General features: G+C 42.9%; 1 protein-coding gene across 1 annotated transcript; it reads right to left on the reverse strand.

The window, feature by feature from the left end:
- Positions 1-151: 151 nt before the first annotated feature.
- On the reverse strand, positions 152-18,174 carry LOC306805934 (antigen WC1.1-like). Its single transcript, XM_079314253.1, has 16 exons — positions 18,049-18,174; positions 13,785-14,099; positions 12,043-12,351; positions 10,664-10,978; positions 9,533-9,844; positions 8,934-9,251; positions 7,916-8,230; positions 6,937-7,251; positions 6,123-6,185; positions 5,724-6,038; positions 5,499-5,534; positions 5,062-5,199; positions 4,673-4,768; positions 4,084-4,167; positions 2,846-2,998; positions 152-1,657 (listed from the first exon to the last, which is right to left on the reverse strand). The coding sequence occupies exons 1-16, from the start codon at positions 18,116-18,118 to the stop codon at positions 1,560-1,562; spliced, it is 3,252 nt and encodes a 1,083-aa protein (XP_079170379.1). The 5' UTR covers positions 18,119-18,174; the 3' UTR covers positions 152-1,559.
- Between the last annotated feature and the right edge of the window lie 1,692 nt (positions 18,175-19,866).

Below are 19,866 nucleotides of genomic sequence, written 5' to 3' on the forward strand. Positions count from 1 at the left end.
TAAAGACCTGAGTGCCAGAGAAAAGATTCGGGAGAGAGCTGGAAAACAAATTTAAGTGTGAAGTCTTTTCCAAGCATATTGGTGGAAAAAAGAATGAAAATTCTGTTTAGGGCTTCTCCAAAGGGAAATCCTACCTTACGTTTCTCTCGAGGGGTCTAAAATACTGCAGAGTGTGGCTTCAGAGAGTTGCTGTAAGTCACTGCCCCAGGCATCCCTGGGGTCTGTGGGTTCCTCTCTTCAGGCCACTGGAGCCTATGGACGTGACTGCTGCTCTCCCAAGTGCTGGTTCAGCCGGCACTGAGGCTGAGTGTGTGTCCCAGAGAGTCAAATATTACACACAGAGGTGACTCCAACACAGCTGGCTACACAGACTGCAACAAGCACCATTGCCTGTAACCCCACTCACAAACTTCCCTTTGTACCTGTATTTTTCAAAAGTTTGAAGGATGGCTTTATGATGAGCTCAGCTGTAGCCTGATTCTCTTGAGTTTCATCCTGTATGCATCTGTTTTCATCCCTTAGGAGAGAAACTTTGCCTGAAAGATCCCACAGTTAAGCCATTCTACATATTTTATTAATATTTTGTTGTTAATATGCTTTTAATCCAATTACCAATCCAGGTGCCATTCACATGCAGGCAGAATACTGTAAGAGTTTGGCTACAAATTTTAACACATTCTCAGTATCTGTCCACTTAGTCACATTGAGGATTATACACCCCAGTCACTTGGGGGGCACTCAGCTCGACTGGATCATGCCTATGACATCAGTTGTTGCCATCTCTGAGTCCCCAGGGATTCCTTCTTCCTGATCACTGCCTGATGCACCTGGAGAGAAGTTCAGTCCTGTGTACATAGTTCTGACAGGGATAAATAGCTTGCTACAGCTTTTTCTGGCATTGAGTTGGTTGCCTCCATCAGTTTCTTCTGCCTTTTCCTATTCCTTGCAAAAACTTGCTACTTTCCTAGTTTTCCTGTTAGTGAGCCAGGAAAAGTAGATTGCATGATGCAGATAAATCCCATGGGTGCATGTGTTTCCCTCTTTCTGTGCCTCACAAAATGCCTGCAGCACACCTGTCAGATCTTGTTGATGTTGCTGCAGAAGCAATCAGCAAGAATTCCTTTCTCAAAGACTTGGCTGAAACAGTATTTTTTTTATTTTCTTGCAGTTCAGTCTCCATTCCAAATAATTTCCAGAAGCTGTCCCCATATATCTGGGAGAAAAAGCATAAATTTAAGATCTTCGGACAGTTTAAAATAAGAAAATATAGTTATTTTTAAAATTAACTCAGTAAAAGAAATAAAATTAGGGTATTTAAAATAAAAGCAAAAAGTGTCCACTAAATCTTAGCAACAAGAAATTATAAGAGACATTTGAAAGATTATCTTAACAGCCAGGCTTGTTTATCTTTTTCATATGTAATCTCTTCTCTGGAAATAACCCAAAGTTATGCAAACTAATCCTAGACGCATGTTGTTCTGGTTCTGCTAGTACAGGATCAGCATTTTATGAGCAGTGGTGTATTTCGAGGAGAAGTCAGCAGAGCTCAGCAGTCCCTATCAGTGCCCCAGCCCTTCAATGTCGTCATAGCCTGTGTCTTCGAGAGCAGGGGATGAGGGTCTCTCAGACTCAGAGGTCCTGTTGCTGGGAGTCCAGTCTGAAAACATGAAGGGAAGAACACTGAGACAGAGAAATGCACATCCTGTATTTCCTCTGTGTGCTTGTGCAGCTGCCAGTTGTCTCCTCCAGATGTTATAACCTTAGATAGGAGTGACTGTGGAAGACCTGAGAAATGCTTACATCATTCTGCCTTCTGCTTTGGGTATACATATCCAAGGATCAAGCTTTATACACCATGTTAAAAGGAATATATTTATGGGCTGTTGAAAAAATCTCTAATGTCTCTCTCTAGCAACTTTGAGTCTTATATTTTGATTATTTTTCCATGTCTCAAATAGGCCAGAAATATTTATCACTACCCTAAAAAGTGGAGTTCAGGTCAGAAGGCGTTCCACATTTATGTTAAATGCTCTGATTAAAAAAAAAAAAAAATCTGTCTAAATATTTGTCTTTAATTATTAATTTAATTGTTTATATTGTTAATTCTTACTGATTTATATTTGCCTGACAAAATTTAGTGCCAGGTTAAAAAACCTAGCTGAATCCATCCTCCATGGACGTGGAATAAGATCTAATAAGGGCTGTTAAGAGATGAAGTAGAAATGTAGAAGAAGGGAGAAACAGTCAATTGCATAATTTGAAAAATTCTTGTCTAATGATACGTAGTATTTTACACAGCATGACTTGAAGCTGCATCAGACATTGAGCCCTCTCAAGCCTGTCATGTTGGAAAAAAGGGAAGTATCACACTAGCATCCACAAAGAGAAGGGTATGCTGTAAGAAATGAGAGCTGGTCCTTCTGCTCTGACACTCAGTACCATGCTGTAAAGAAATACCCTGAAGTTTTGGATTTGAAACAACTTTTGGAAGATATGGACCTACAGACACAGAGTGAGTGGACACACATCATGAGCAGAGTGTAGTCTACAAGGCCTAAGTAACAAGTTGACTAATTTAGGTCAGTGGCTGTCTAGAGAAACAAAATACAAAACAGAACTGGGGACAGGTATGTGAACAAACTGCTATCAGTCTTCAAGTACTTAAAAGGCTGTTACAAAGATAACTGCAACCCTCTGGTCATTCTAATAAGAATTTTAATTTGTGGCAGTGGAAGCTTAGGTTGGGTTGGCCATAGGCAGGAATTTTATGAATGTAAGGAAAGCACAGCACAGGTATAAATTAGCTGTCTGTAAGAACAGAACAGCACTGCTCTTCTAGCCTCACCTGTCCATGAATCCTTGTTTCTGTCACTTTCTCCAGGGATCCCAATGATTTCCTGTTCGTTCTGCCCAGAATGAGAAGCATCTCTAGGTCCAGGAGCTTCTGTTGCATCATCATAATCATCTTCCAGGGCATTTTCAGGCAGTGGAGAGGTCCCTGGAACAGTACAGGTATTAATTCCACTGGGAAAAGCAGTAGCTGATGATACAGCAACACAGAGCTGTAATACTGACATGTCTGTACTTAACTGGAATCCATCGCTCAGAGAATGTTACTGTACACACTTTTATTGTATATACATGTGCTTACCAATAATAAAACATAAAGGTAAATCAAAGCAGTCCTGTTTAATTTTTTACCCAGAAATCAATATTCAATCTGAGTAAGAGAAAGATAAAATATTCAGAATAATTGTCTTCTCTATAAACACTTCAAAGCAAGTAAGGAAAAGCTTTTAGTTTGTTTATTAACAAAAAAAAAAAAAAAAAAAAAAAAAAAAAAAAAAAAAAGAAAAAACCCGAAAAAAAAATCCTTAATGTAAGAAAAGCAGTATAAATAAAGTCATGGTGCAGCAGAGTCTGGGATATGGGCAACTGAGGTCCAAAACTGCTTGTGCCTTTGGCAGTTGGTCTCTTGGACACCAGGCAATAGTTGACAGAGCTTTTTGGTCAGCTCTAGGAAAACACAATTCTTTTCTGAACACTTTCTCTCCCTCACCTATTTCAAGTTATAAAAAAAAAAAAACCAAAGGAACAAATAAATCAAATGTACCCCCCAGGCAAACCCCGCAGCTAGGAATCTGTATTTTCTTCAGATCACTTGGGTTAGGATCCCTTGATCAGCTCAAATTCAGTGTTCCTGTTTGGAATATGTCTTTCCTCTGTTTTAATTCTCCCCATTTGTCTCAGAAATAAGGCAACAGTTTACAAGCTATTACATCTGCAATGTCTGGGAGAAGCAGTTGCCACATTGCTGGATTCATGTGACTGGATCTAGTGAAGTGTGTACAGAACTACCAGCAAACATTTATTTTTAATTTCTTATATAGAAGAGTAAACTAGTACTTGTATATGAGATTGTATGACACTCTTCCACCACAAGAATTACACCGAAGATTTTGGATCACAAGGAAACATCACTAGGACATGAAATGAATGTCTTAATCACTCTTAATGCTTTGGATATTAAAAGTTACCCTGATTTGGCTTCTCTTTCTTTGTATGGATCCTTTCTCACATTACCTTGAGTTGCTCCAGGACCATTTTCTTCATCACTGTCTGCTCTATAAAACTGTTCCTTCTGTTTTGAGCTCTCTGAATAAGAATCTATACAAATGAGAAAGAGCATGATGGCAGATTAAACTCTCCTTAAGTGCAGTAATGACATCCAAGTCCAGCACACTCTTTGGCAATCAGTATTACTTCTGCAGGGCTTACAGAATAACCAAAAATCCCTCAGGTGCCCCACAATGCCTCTCATGGATCATGGGGGAGGCAAACCACAGAGAAAGCAGTCCATGGGAGGAAACCTACAGGGACCCAGCTGCTGTGAGGGAATTGCAAATTATTCCTTCATTTGTCCCTATTTTAAATAATTGCAGCAAAAGGCTTTTGTTTGTTTGTTTGACCTATACTGATCTATTGTCTGTGACTGCACAAAACAAATTGTCCCTAGGAGAGGAATTGACAGAGTCGACTAGACAGGAAACTCTTCTCCTCAAATCCAGGAATTTTAAATTTCCCAGTAGATTTGGGAGCTGCAAAGTGTCAGATTTGGAACAGAAAGAAGGAGCTTTCCCTTGAGAAAAGCAAGGCACACACTCACACAGACCTGAGAGGAAAGTCACACTCTGCTTTTCCCTCATCAGGTTATAATCAATCTCTTCATAGACGGCCTCGGAGAAGGGGTCGTAGGATAGTTTGGACCCTGAAAATAAAAGGTAATGATTACTTTCACAGCCTCTGGCTGGGGTCATGAAAAGGGGAAGTGAAGTGCCTTACAGGGGTCTACATGGCCTGGGTGGTACCTAGAAAGGCATCAAGAGGTGCTGACTGAGGATAAACACCTCTGGGCTCTTTCATGCCAGAAAATAAGTAAAAAATCTCAGTGTGGCAACAGATTCAGTTCATCTCAGTCACCCAACCCCACTGCCTCCCCAGCCAACTAAACATTTGGGGCCATGTAAAGGAGCCATTTAATGCCAGTCCTGAGAGACCCACCTCCCTGCTGTGCCCTGGCACGTCGGATCTGCCCAGCAAGAATGGCAAGGACCAGGCAGAGAAGGGTCCCCAGGATAATGCAGAGGATGACAGGCACTGATGGTCTTGCACTGCCTGTGGCAGGGCGGCGGGGACGATCTGAATGGAAACAAAGAGGGAACAGGGAGAGGATCACATATCCCAAAGGGCTGCTCCTCTGCAGCCCCTTGCTGTGCCCATGCTAGCAGGGTGAGGCAGGGCTCCTGCTGCTCTGCTGTGGGTCCTGCTCAAGCAGATCAATTTGGCAGCTGGGGGAGGTGCCACTCAGTTTTCCTTTATGAAAGGCTGTGTGAAGTGCTTTCTGGTGAGATGAAATAAGCAGCTGTTTTATCTGCTAAGTATCAGGGGTATTGAATTGTCATTTGATGGGATAAAGAAAAGAGAGAGAAAGAATTTACCTGCTCTTGTGGGTGATGCTGTTTTTTCTGTCACACCTGCAAAAGGAAGGTGAATCCAGATTAAGGAAGAGGCAACTTAAAAATAGGGAGAACATCTGCATATAATTTGTGATGCTTTTGCACTCAAAATTATGAAAAGGAATAGTCACTGGGAGGTACAGCTTGGATAATGCTCCCCTACCCACTTCCTTCCCAGATCCGTGTAATAAAGGACCAGTCACTAACCAGAGCAATTCACAGCAGCATCTTCCTTGTGATCACAGTTTTTGCCAGACAAAGGCTTGGCAGGACAGTCCCAAAGAGACAGCTCTGTTCCTTTACAGTGCACCTTCTCCAGCCAGATGGGACCAGTCCCTTCCCCAAAGGCAGCTTCACTCAGAGCAGACACAGCAGATCCACAGCCCAGCTGCCTGCATGCAACATTGGCATCTGCCACGTCCCAGGCATCATCACAGATTGTTCCCCAGGAGCCTTGGTGCCACATCTCCACTCTGCCTGAACATTCATCCTCTCCTCCCACAACTCGTAACTTCTCCCTGTCTGCAAAACAGAAACCTTCTGTTTTACTGAAACAGCAGGAAGCTCCTGAGCGACCAATAAGGAGAAACAAAGAGGTGGAGATACCTGAACAACTTGTAGAGTTTGGACACTCAGCAAATGCTGCTGGAGATGTTGCCTCCTTTCTTCCTGCAGAATTTAAATAATGAAGTAAATAATTTAATTATTATCTGAACAAAAAAAAATCAGGGGAGTGTAAAATACCTAAAAATTAACCATCAGGTTAATTATTTCCTGAAAGGTGTGTATGGCCTGTTTAGTTCTTGGTAGATAGCTGCTTGGCTGTCGCTGTGAGTAATAATCTTTGTGATGATTATGCTTTCCTTTTCCTCATGAGGCAGCTGCAATCCCTTTCTGAATATCTGAATGTCGTGTAGAATTCATTTATATTATAGTGAATATATATATGAATACAGATATTGATATCCACAGGTGTGAAGTACTGTCATAAGAGCAGGCATTAGAAATGGACCTTTAGAACCAAACTGATTTGTACACTTGTCCATGGCTATGTTTACATACTGATAGGTCTCCTTGAATATAGAAACATAGAGTTGTCTCCAGACCTCTTGGGAAGTCTCATCCTAACTCAGATCTCACAGACTGACTGTGTATCATAGATTTTTGCATTGAAAAAATATGCAATGGCACTATCCTGTTAGGGAATTCCCTAGGATTTCTCTGGACCACAGCATTCTGTGATAATCCTGTGCTTTTAATTCACTCATTTAAGTCAATGATATAGACCAAAAAAAGTTGCTGCCATTTTCATGAAACTAGAAATAATATACACCAGATAACAAGTGAACACAAAGTAATCACTGTGGTGTTAACAGGTTAATGCACGTGTCTGGCCATATACAAATGCATTTCTGATTACCATTGCAAGTAATGTGGGTCTCTTCAGCTCGGTTATCACAGGACTGAGGATGCCAGGGGTCTGACTGACACTGCCAGAGTGAGCTGTGCTGCTCAGTGCACTCAATGTGGTCCAGCCATGTGGGCCCAGACCCTCGGCCGTATTTGAAGTCTGTTGCTATTCCTCCTCCATCCCCACAGCCCAGGTGTTTGCACATGGTGGCTGCTGTGAGCTGGGACATGCGATTGGAACAAATGCTGCCCCACGTCCCGTTGTAGAAAACTTCCACACGCCCAGCACAGTCATTGCCATTCACCAGCCTCAGAGCCAGGAAATCTGGAAGTGAAGGCATGAAAATGGAATTAGTGACACAAACTTCTTGTGATATGTTGCTTTCCTGCCTGTGTAATAACACTTTTTTTACAATGCTAACTGCCTGTGTTGGTTCTACCTGTGTTCTAGAGCATGGATACCCCAGAGGCTGTTTGTATTGGCTCCAACATCGGCTCTAACAAGCTGCCCTCCCTTCAGAGGTCATCAGAACACTGATGACCCCTCTTTCATTTCTCTTTTATTTCTCCTCTCTCTTGCTGCTGCCATTCTGTCTTAAATATATGTGAGCAGAGCCACCATAAGCTGCTTGGATTGTCTGATGCTGTGGTGCACAGTGGGTTGTTTCCATTGGTTTCAGAGCCAACTGTAACTGTAATGAGCACACAGCCCCTTGCTGTAAAATCTTTACAAACTCCTCAAATTTATCCCCCAAATATCCTATTACACCACAGACTTTTTTTTTGTGTGTGTGTGTGTGTGTGTGTGTGTGTGTGTGTGTGTTGGTGCATAATATGGGCTTCTGTAGATCCTTTACATCTTGGTAGGACCAAGATGTGCTGACCAACTGTCTTGTCATTAAGTCCAAGGAAGTCCCTACTATTCTTGACTTCTCTTTATACAATCCTGTTTGAACCCACAGGCTCAGAAGAGGGTTTTCCAAGCACACCTGAGCACAGGACTCCAGCATCCTCCTTGTGTTGGCAGTTGTGCTGGCCCCACACCCTAGAGGGGCATGCCCAGAGATCAGATTCAGCCCCGGTGCAATTCACATCATCCAGCCAGATCTGTCCCGACCCTTCGCCATAATGAGCAGAGACAAATGCCTCAATGGCATGCCCACATCCAAGCTGTTTGCAAACAACGTTGGCATCTGATAGATCCCAGTTATCATCACAGATGGTGCCCCAGATGCCATGAAGATAAAGCTCTACTCTCCCAGCACAGCGGTTTGTTCCGTTCACCAGCCTCATCTGTCTGCTGCCTGTAGGAAGAAAATCCAGTTGTCAACATGCCACACAACTATGAATCACAGGTCAGCATAATGACAATATTTTTAAAGCACTTTTAAGACATCATGTTCTTATTATATCCCAATTCCTCTGCTATGGATGCCTGGGCAGAAGTCCTGAGGCTAAAACTGCATGAAGAGAAAGGCCTCCTCCTGCACCACGTGAATGTTTGAATAATTCCTGTGAAATACTGCAAGCAAGAAGTGTCTAGTCATACTAAGTATATGCAGAGGTCACTTTATCTTAGAAAGCCAGACAACCTGTTTTCTATCTATACTAATATAGTAAGAGGCAGACACTGTTCCTGTTACAGATGGGTTACAAAATCAGAGAAGAGTAGAAACAGTTGTAATATTCTGTAGAACAGCTGCAAGTATCTATAAATATAGAAATGTCACAAAAGAAAAGCTACTTAATTCTCAAGTGGCAGTAAGAATGCTTGGTAATCATAGCCAAGTTGGTGTTCTTATGGCTTCTGTGTTCTTATAGCTCTTTTTGACTCTGGAAGATTATTCTGTAAGAAATTTAGATGAAGAAAGTATTATGTAAATTACACCTGCTTCCTTAACTATCATCAGGCTCAGACTCATGCCAGCCAAAGATCTGTGACACCCAGGACAACGTGGGTTGGAGAAACCCTAGGAAACATTCTGTACCTTTCACACAGTGACTCACCTGAACAAACCACAGCAACATCTTCAGAAACTCCCGTTGACACTGTCTGATACTGGGAGGTGTTGCAGAGCATCAGCTGAGTCTCCTTTCCAGTACACTGGACACTCCTTAGGCCAACAAGACCCCTGCCTCGCTCAGACTTTGGAAGGTAGTGGGCTTTCTCAGCAGTTCCACACTGGAGCTGTCTGCACACCACATGGGCATCCTTATTGTCCCAGTCATCATCCAGGACTCTGCTCCACACACCATGGAGGGAGATCTCAACTCGCCCGTCACAGCGGCTCTCACCCCCCGAGAGTCTGAGTGATTCAGCAAGACCTGGGCTCAAGACAGTTGGGAGATATATTGAGTAACAACTACTTATCTCACTGCAGTACAAATAACTTGGAGGAAAGCTATGGAAGACAAATTTCTGTGCTGGTAAAATATTAATTCTCACCACTGATTAAGGAGGCTGCCCCTCTTAAAGCTTTGTTTGCTTTCATGCACACAAGGGCTGGCAATGGGAAGCAAGAAAAGCTAAGAGTAGATCCTGTCAGCGAGATCACCAGCACTGCTTCTGAAGTTGCACCACCCATAAAAGGCCACTCCTGACTTACCTGAGCATGTCACAGTGGCTACTTCTTTGGCTGAACAGGTTGGATTGCCCAAAGTCACTTGAGCACAATCCCACAGGCAGGATTCTGTCCCTTCACAGTGAAAAGCATCTCTCCATATAGGCCCATTTCCATCCACAAAACTGTCTTCCATCTGGATTGATTTTGCATAGCCACAGTTCAGCTGATGGCAGAGAACACTGGCAGCTTGCAAATTCCAGTGGGAGTGGCAGAGTCTTCCCCATGTGTCTCCATGGCGAATCTCCACTATGCCAGAGCATGTGGTGCCATTCACCAACCTGCCCCCTGGACACCCTGAATGTAAGAGAAACAGAATATTGGAGTGTTACATTTGCAATTGCTCATAGACAGGACCTGGAAGTGACTGGGAAATGGGAATGAGTTTTCCTTATCATTCAGTAATAAAAATTACTTAACTGGGCCATACTCAACTAGAAACTTTCATACTCCTAATTAGACTTCAGTCCAGCCTATTTTACTGAAAAGAATGACTAGAACTCAGGATTGGGTCACATTTGCAATTTTTAAAATCAGGGCACTAGATTTTGGGGCTTTGGGTCAACCAACAGACCTTAATTTTCCAGACCAATATCACCAAAGGCCGACAGCTCTAGATCCTTCAACTGCTGGTCCAAATCCTCACTTAAACCTGGACCAGGAATTCAGTCCCTTCCTCAAGTATGATGGGTATAACTGTCTCCAGTCTTGTCTCATGCTATGCCTGCCTGTTCTCTCCAGCCAGAACCTACATCTCTTTGTTTGCTTTGACTTGTCTGGGACTGCTCCTAGACCTTATTACCAGTACTTTCCTCATTCGCCTGTGCAGATGCTTTGGATTGTGTCTTGGTGGCAAGGACTCTGCCTATGCTGTGCTCAGCCTCTGTGCCCAGCTCATCCTGGCTTGTGTAGCAGCCCTGCTCTTGCTGTTACCTGACACTAGGAGCATTTCAGAGAGAGCAGCCTTGTGGTACAGTTGAAGTACAGCCTAGACTCCTGTTGCAGCAGTCAGAAGACAGAGCGTGACTCCACATATGCCCTTTGAATTTTGAGTCCATATTTTTCCCGAAGGAAGGAGTTTTTTCAGCTCTCTTCCTAGACCTTTCCACTGCTCACCTGAACATACCACACGAGCCTCTTTTCCAGCAGGACATTCATCATGACCTAGAGCGCGCACGGGACAGTCTCTCAGGAGTGAGCCATTCTTCTGGCACCTGAATGTGCCATTCCAGACAGATCCATTTCCTTCCCCAAACAACTGTCCACTTGGTATCTGTACTGCAACTCCACAGTCCAGGTGCTGGCAGAGGACATTGGCAGCTGGTAAATCCCACAGGTAGTCACAGAGGGTTCCCCATGTGCCTCCATGAAGCAGCTCTACTCTCCCTGAACATGTGGTGCTGCCATTTGCCAGCCTGTACCCGCCGTAGCCTGCAGGAAGAATAAAGGAGCTTAGCAGTTACTTTTGGGTTTTTGTGGTATAAGAGTAGTGTACTGTAAGAGAGCTCTCTCTATCTGCAAGAAACTAGCACTTATTTATGTGTCATGTTACTGGAAAGCATCTTAGACTGGGATGCTGATAAGCCAGCTGTGAAATAACCTCTCTATTGTCCATGTTGCAGCCTGCACTGTATGACTAAAAGTCTTTTGACTCTTTAAGTTCAGTGTCTCCTCTTTGCTCTGCTCTCTCCCCCCTCACAATACTGTTGCTACCTTGCAACACCTTCTCTTGCAGAGGCAGTTTCAGCACTGCCTTGCCTGTGAGGAACTCAGAGCAGACTCAACTGGTATCACTCTCCCAGTGGTTGGTCATGTCGCATTTCCTGGTAATCAGAAACTGCAGTGGGGAATTCTCAGCTTTCCTCCATGCCCCAGAGCAAGGGCTTGAACTCCATGGGCCATAATCATCAGCATATTCCCAATAAATTAAGGGCAGTATGGATGGCACTGTGATGTCCTGCTGCCAGCCCTATGCAGTCCCTCTGTCTTCTCACACTGCTGCTTTCTACCATTACCTTGTCCTTGCATTGTACCCCTAATGAACTCAGGATTTCAGCTCTGAGCTAAGATTCGTGCAAGATAGAGGCAGGAGCCAAGGTCTGTTAGATGCCTTAACTGAGGTATTTGGTCACAGTGCCCAAGGCAGCCTTGAAACAGACTGAAGCCCTTTGGGCCTTTGGGAAGTGGACATGGACTCCAGCCCTTTTCCAGGCTTGTTTGGTGTTAGACTGTTGCCAGCAGCTCTGCCCCAGGTTTAGTAGTGAAGTGATTAGAACAGCCCATGTTAGATGCAGACTCTGAGCAGAGTGAACGAGACATTGTGGGGCTGTTCTCTATTATTTTTTTACCTCCCCTTGAATGGCTCAAGGCATGGTAGGGGAGGCATTCAAGGATCCTGAGGATCACTGAAGTGCACAGATGTTCTGAACTGTGGGTTAACAGGAAGAAGGCATATAGGACATGGGTGACTTCTGTCCATCAGCCCAAAGTCTCACCTGAACACACAACAGTGGCATCATGAGAGCATGTGTTAGTATGGTGTATGTTCCTGGGACAGTCTGCAAGGTGAGTCTCATTCCCTACACAGTGAAACTCCTCTTGCCAGATCAGTGCATGTGTGTCTCCAAAGTGAGTTCCTCTCAAGGTGGCCACAGCCTGGCCACATTCTAATTCATTACATATAACAGAGGCAGTTTTGAAATCAATGTGTGAGAAACAGACAGTCGCCCAAGTTTCTTCTTGCTTTACTTCCAGATGTCCTGAGCAGGCCGTGTCCCCTCCAGTCAGACGCAGAGCGGAGAAGCCTGGGAAAAAACCCAAAAACCAAGAAATCTAGCATCAAGGGTTGGTTGTACTGACCTGTCCTATATCTTAATGGGCAAGACACTATGAGGACCACTGATACTTTTTTATTGTGACTGTGGCAATTCCTATATAGCACTGATAAAAAAGAAAGTGGTGTATGACATTGCTTATTTCTCAGTATTTCCTCGGGAAAGAAGGAAGGAAGCTTTGAACCTCTGTCAGTGACTGAGAAGTAGCAATCCCCAAATAGATAAATAGCCTTTTACATTAGTAAAAGTCCTTGAGACTTCATTATTTCAATGAATAGGAAGCTGAAGCATCCCAGGAAGAGGAAACAGGAAATGTTGCACCCAGTTTCAGAAATTGCTAAAAAGACAGTTTGCAGATCTACAGGCTGACCAGCCTTACTTTGGTACTTGGAAAACATGGAGTGAGACTTCTAGGAAATTTGTGGGCACAAGCAGGTGAATGGGAAGAGTTAGCATGGTTGTATCAAGCCTGTGGGACTGTATTGCTTTCTCTGATTAAAATGGATTTATGTATGAGGAGACAGCAGCACATTATTTACTTCACGTTTAGCACTGCCATTAACACTGTCTTGCACTATGTCCTTATGTTCAAGAACTAGGATGTTACTGACTGGCTGGAAGGACAACATGGTTAAGCAGCTGATTGAATGGTCAGGCTCAGTCATTATGAGTCTCACCCTACCTAAAGACTCAGCAAGTGGAATATCACTTTTTGGGTCTTTCCAGGGGCCCATTCTGCTCAGAGTCTACTCTTCACGGAGGTGGTGATGGAGTACACTCTTATAATTTTGGGGGGGGAGAGATAACCACGAGGGCTGAGCTGCCATTCAGAGATCTAGATAGGCTAGACTAATGGGCTGACAGGTACTTTACAAAAATCAAAAAAGGACAAATGTAAAGTCCTGAAGTTGTGAAGGAAAAGCCTCTCACAGTGGTTCTTTTTCCAAAGAGTAAAACTGTGCCCATCTTGCACAGGAAGCAGCCAAACAGATATTGGACTGTTTTTGCCATTGCAGACTGTCGTGTCTCATCTTACTGAACATCTGGAGAAGAAAGGCAGTTGTAGGACATAACATTGCATTTTCTTGTTTCTGTACCTACAGCTGCTTTTTTAGTTTCCATTCCCAGTCAAAGGCAAGTTCAGTACTGCTCTCCTATTGCCTGCAAGAACCGTGGTAGAAACAAATAGTGCTTATTTTCTGTTCTGTGTAATTTAATATGCTCATTCTATGCCACTGCTGTGCCCATGTAAAGTCAGCTTGCTCATTATCAGCAGAAGACTTAATGCTGGAGCAACTTGATTTGGATGAGTAGGGGGAGTACTTGGCTTTCTCCAACTAGGACAAAGTTTGATCCCAAGCTTGTATCTTTTTTCTGTTATACAGGGTTGGATCACTTCTTACCTGAGCAGATCACTCCAATATCAAAATAATGGGGGCAGGTAAAAGCACCCCATCCTGTATGTGTGCAGTTCCAGAGAGCAGATTCATCACCACGGCAATCAACTCGGTACAACCACGTTGGTCCAGTTCCTTCTCCAAAAGGAGCTCGATTTAGGGCCTTAACAGCAAATCCACATTGCATTTGCTTACAGACAACCTCAGCATCCTTTATGGTCCAGTCACCATCACACACAGTTCCCCACTGCTCCTCATGTTTTACTTCCACTCTCCCGGAGCAGGGGCCAGTTCCGTTTGACAGCCTCAATTCATCAGCACCTTAAGACAGAGCAAGGTTATAGAAGGGACAGAGCTTAATCATGACTATCTATTGCAGATGTTAATGAGATCATTATTGCTGTTAATTTACTCTTATATCAGACTTATATTTTGCTCACCTTTCTAAATAGTTCCACCTTAAAGAGCAGTTTTTCGCAAGAGTTATGTCTGTATTTACAGGTTTGAGCTGACTGTGCTGTTAAAATGTAAATTATTTCTAATAGCAGGCACACTTTCTATTTTACTGACTTATCAGGGCTGGGAGATGCTGAGTAATGTTGCTGCTTTGTGATTCACAAAGCCTGCCACAATAAACACTGGCAGCTGGAGTGGGTGAGGGGACTGCCTGTTGGTGTGTGATTGATATGGTAGATCAAGATTCATTATCCTGTGAATTAATTGGCCCAGAAGCCAAGTCTGTGTGTGTGTGTCTTTGGGAGTGAGGTAACTGGAGGAGTTGGCTACCAGAAAGACCAGAGGGGCCAGGCAAGCTACTGGAGAGATGATAAGGTCAGGGGATGTACTTGACTCAGGTCAAAGTTGGCTTTCTGGGCTGCAAGGGCACATTGTCAGCTTATGTCCAATTTGTCCCCACCAGTATCCCCAAGGAAACTTGTCAAGGCTGGACTCAATCCCACTATCAATGTCAATAATAAGGATTTTGAATGGTTCCCATCCCCTGAAGGACACCACTTGTTATTGATCTCTCTTATCCATTGAATAGCCCATCCATCAAACCCACATATGTCCAATTTATTGACAAGACTGTTGTGTGGGACTGTGTCAAAGGCCTTGCAGAAGTTAAGATAGATCATTAAGGCCACTGGTGCTGTTTATGTTTGTGTCACGTGTGTCACGTCACACGTTTCCATCTGTGTGGGCAGCTATGTGCAGCTGTGGTGTGTGTGAGTACACATTTGTATGTGAGTATTATGTTTGTTTTGGACTAAAAGTTGGCCTCACTAGCAGCTGGATCTAAGTCACTGCTGTTTGAAGCATGAAAGAGGATACTCGTGAAATGGGTGGAAAATCAAATGGTAGAAAACTGCCTGCAGGACTGTTGTGCTCCCAGGTTAAGGACAGACTACAATTGAATTGAATTGAATTGAATTGAATTGAATTGAATTGAATTGAATTGAATTGAATTGAATTGAATTGAATTGAATATTAAAGCAGACATTTACAGGACAGGTTTGATCCAATTGTCAATGTCCTGAGTGCACTAAGAATCCTTAATGGCCTTGGCCTTCCCACCTGGGTTTTCCACCCACATACTCTGCCCAAGGGCCATTCAAGCACAGACCTGGACCTTCTCTCAGTGCCTGTGCAATGTGGGAGGTGCATTTGTGCTCCACTCTGGCACAGCCATACCTGGCCATGGGCCCTGTTGATCTGCACTCACAGCCACAGGGACCAGATGCCAAGAGAAACCTACACTACTTATCCAGACCCAGCACTGGGCACTGATGTGGATGAAAAGCAGTGCAGATGTGCAAATCTTGCATATAGCCCAGGAAGATAATTTCCTGTTGATGATGGTGTTTGAGATAATTTGAGATAATTTGCCCTTGGGTTTTCCTGTAAGATTTTTTTAAGAAAATCCTTTATGTTTAAGATCAACTTCCCTCTCTTCCTCAAGAGAGAGAGGTTTCTACGTATCACACATCTTGCTGTCATCTGACATTGTGAAATGAGATAATTTAATTTTTCTTCACATTTGGAAGCAAATCTAATTCTTCTCTCTACTCACTGCAAGTGTGTCAGTCTTAACCCATGACCTGGTGCGAATGCAGCCATTTCTTTCCAAAACTAACCATTGTTTCATCTCTTATTGCAGAGTAAACTGCCAGCAGTAGTCAGTTGGAAGGCAATTTTGCCTCCATCTTCATGTGGTCTGTAACTGCTTCATCAGACACAATGTGGCTTTGACACCTGATCACCTTTCATACACAGGCAAAGGCTTTACCTCTTTGCTGACACTGCTGGATTTCCCCACAATTTCCTGCCTATCACTTAAATTTGGAATCAAACAAACAAAAAAGGTGGTTATTCAAGTGACTGACAACTAGTAACTTCCAGAACCTATTTTTTCTCCAAAATATCGTCTCTCTTCAAGTCTCCTGAATAAGAATGTCACAAACATAGTACAGTCCTCAGGTAACTACAAAACCGCTTTGTGCCTGCAACATGTTGTAATAGAGGGTGTATAATATTTCTGTGATAAGTCTTATAAGTCTCTACAAAGACATTCTGGAGAATACTCCCCAGGTTGTTTGAAGAACATATTTTTTTTTAAAAAGAGTTTTCTCAGCTATAACATGTATACATTTAAAAGATAAATTAATTCTAAGAAAAGCTGATTTCCTAATACATTTTAAAGGTATATAACCTTTAAAACCATTAAACCATATTAAAACCTTTAATGTAACCATATAACCAATTTATATTAGCCATATCCAGGAGCAAAACAAACTCTTCACTCAACTGTATGACCTCTGTTCACCTAAATTTTTGAATAATTGTACATCTGACATTTTCAACAAGTAACAGCATGCAAGACTAGATGCAGAGGTAGACATAACCCAATAGACAGATTTAAATATTTCCTAATAAAAGCTATCATTTGCTGTAATCACTTTCCTGTGAATTTTTGGTGATACATAAAGGTGCAATTTTGTATTTTCTCACACTCCACAGCATGTCCCACAAGAACCTTTGTTGAATTCAGTGGTTTGATGTTCTGCTTGGCTGAGAAGGCATGAGATTTTTGCTTTCAGCTCCAGCTGAAAACCCAATTCTTGTCATAGCAATGGGTGAGAGTGCACCATGCATTCCTGTCCCCAGACTCTAAGAAGAGGTTTCCAGCCCTGCTGCCTCAGGGGCAGATTGCAGTTCACTCCCTGAGGGTTGTGACTCCTGCACTGCTCTGCACAGTGTTCTGTGCCTGGGGAGCACCAGAACTCCTGCAGCAGCACGGGGAGTGCAAGTGCTGCCAGAGCAGAGATGAGGGTGAGAGGTGCTGATGATGGTGTCATTGTAAAGCTATTCTTGTCTGCATCTTCAAGCCAGTTTGTTACTGTTCCCTGATATTAACAAGGAGGTGGCAAAAAACTCACTCTCATTTCTGCAGTACAGCTCGGTTTACACTAAAATACTACAAAGGTGTGTAAATAAAAAATGTTTCATATTATGAAAATGTATGTCAAGAGTGCCTCCTGTTCCCTGCCATGTGAACTCTGACTGCATCCACACTACTTGTGAGAACCTTCAAGACTGGGGCTGTACTATAGCAAAACATCAACCATGAAGTCTTGTTCTTATCATATGGGGATGCGACCACCATCACAATGCCATAATGTCACCTCCACATGTAGAGGGGAAAAAAAAAGAGGTTTCCAAAATCTGTTCCTCATCACCAGCATCAAGCAGGTACACATAGCTCCATAAGAGCAGTGACACAAATAGTGATAAGCTTCAGGTATACAGGAACAACTGAGGAGATGTTGTGTTATCAAACTCCACTGTATATACAGGGTAGAGCTGCATCATTTCAACTGGTGTTGAACAAAGACCTGGAATTATTACTTCTGTCTACAAAGAGCTCAGCAGGAGAGATAAGACAGTAGTAAGAATACCCAACTGGTTTTTAGTACAGCTAAACTGTCTACAAAATTTGGACTTGAATTCTTATGAAAATGGCCAGTATCTAAGTAAAATACAAAACTTTTACAAAAGGCTTACCCTTCTTTATCTCAGGATTATCAAGGAGATTGAATCAAATACAGATACATACTTAAACACCTTTTTGTAATTTTGCTTTAGAGGCTGGTATTTATATTAAATAAATAAATTTGTATTTATATTAATATAGATTTAGATTTAGATTTAGATTAAATTTGCATACTTTTTTTTATCTCACTGCCTTATGCAAAATAAAGTGTGTACTTACCCAGGGAGACCTGAATGGAGAGGAGAATCAACCACAGCACTGGAGCAGAAAGATATCCTTCTGTTGACATCCTGACCACAGGTGGATGAAACTTCACTCTCCAGGCACTGCCCAGGTAAAATTCTGTCTGGGCATCCTTGTATCTCACAAACAACTGCAAGGGAGGAAATATATTGATTCACGTGCTAGCATGAGCTACCTGAAGGAACCAATAGAAATATTGTTCACCTTTTTAGACATTATCAGCAGACTAATCTCCAATCTGAAGGAGTCAAAACCTCCAATAAAATTCAAAAATTGTACTTGTGACCTTATATGAAGGATGATTGTGTATCTGATGTCATCATCGGAATTGTTTTACTGTGGGACCAACACTGGTGGCATAGGCAGAGCAGCAGCAAAGTGGTTTTTTCTGACCTCACAAAGGAATATGAAAGTGCAGAACACTGGCCACTTATGAATCACTTCAGAAGAAAAAAACACAAAGAAAATCCCTTTAATTTGTAGCTTATCTGCCCCATTGGGAGAAATTGTACTCCAATCAACAGAAATGATGTTTATCACTAGAGGTGGCTTGGTGAGTAAAAAATTATACCCTCTCTGTTTTTGGGGCAGGTTTAAGGCTTCTTTATTTTGTCAAACGTTTTGGACAGCAGCTCTTAAAAAATAAAATCTTCCTTAAATTTGAATTACAGGCCTTCCTGTTTCGTCTGCTGAGTTTCTTTTTGTTTCAGGTGATCACTGTTGGTAGTTCCACCCTCTCTCATTCACTCTAGAATGGCAACTTCAACGAAATAAAAGCTGCTGTTAATTAAACAGTGGCTACTTGACTCATTCTAACAACTGGAACAAGTTGCAGAATGCTGTTTACACCAGTCTAAACACACATTCCTCTTTATGACACTGACAGCATCCTGTTTTTGTCTGATGGCATCTATCTGTTTTTTATCCAGACTCCCAAGTTCAGTAACATCCATGCTGTTGGGTCCTTAGAACACCAATCTTTGTAACCTCTTCCCCTTCTCGTTGGGCTTTGCGTGTTCAAGTTCTGTGTAACTTTGCAGTAGGATAGCCTTGGGTCAGAGTGCTGCAGAGAGAGCTGAGAGGAAGAACAGCAGTCTGCCTGGAGGTTCCTGTTCTTTGCTCAGGAGCTTAGACACTTGCCTGTGGTGTCTGCTAGAGCTACAGAGCAGCCAGGCTGGAGTCTGGCTTTGTCTGAATTGCCTGGACCACTGGCTTAACCTTGCTGCTGTTGCTGACCTATTTTGGAGCTTGTTTTTGTTCAGGTGCTATGGGATTGCAACTCTTGTGAGGATCTTGCTTTGTGCCTGGGTTGCTGTCAGCTTCACTTCCTTGCTGACCTTCCCTGGCAGAGCATCCTGCTTTTGCTAGCTGATACAGACCTCTGAAAACGAAAAAGTCGCTGCCACTCCGTTGGAAATGTGGTCAGGGTGTGGAAAAATCCCACTACAGGTGTGCTAATGAGAGGTAGGAAAAGTATCCATTTTCATCTCAGTTCCTATACTGAAATTCAGTGGTTTCCCTTAGCACTATTCTTTGCTAATTGATGTCCAACTGCTGAATTCTCACTGACAATTTAAATTCACTCCAGGAATCCTTTAGAGTAAGATTTGTTTCCCAGTGTACAGGCACTTGATGGCCAGAGCCTCTTTTATGGGAGCTGTGTCCATGCAGCCAGGTATGTGCCAGTGCCCATGGATGTTAGAACAGACAGCATGAAAGAAAATTATCCCATGTTGTGCTAGAGGAGGCTCAGGTGAGATACTGGGGAAAAAAATCTTCACTGTCAGGGTTGTC

The sequence above is a fragment of the Erithacus rubecula genome (genome assembly GCF_903797595.1).
Source record: "Erithacus rubecula genome assembly, chromosome: 1".
In the NCBI taxonomy this organism is placed as follows: Eukaryota; Metazoa; Chordata; class Aves; order Passeriformes; family Muscicapidae; genus Erithacus; species Erithacus rubecula.

Excerpts from the sequence above, each read along its gene's own strand:
- LOC306805934 (XM_079314253.1), bottom strand. The coding sequence starts at position 18,118 with ATGTCAACAGAAGGATATCTTTCTGCTCCAGTGCTGTGGTTGATTCTC. Across the intron at positions 8,231-8,933 it reads TGTTGCTGTGGTTTGTTCAG|GCAGCAGACAGATGAGGCTG; the intron begins GTGAGTCACTGT and ends TTCTTCCTACAG. Across the intron at positions 4,168-4,672 it reads GAGTGTGACTTTCCTCTCAG|ATTCTTATTCAGAGAGCTCA; the intron begins GTCTGTGTGAGT and ends TCATTTGTATAG.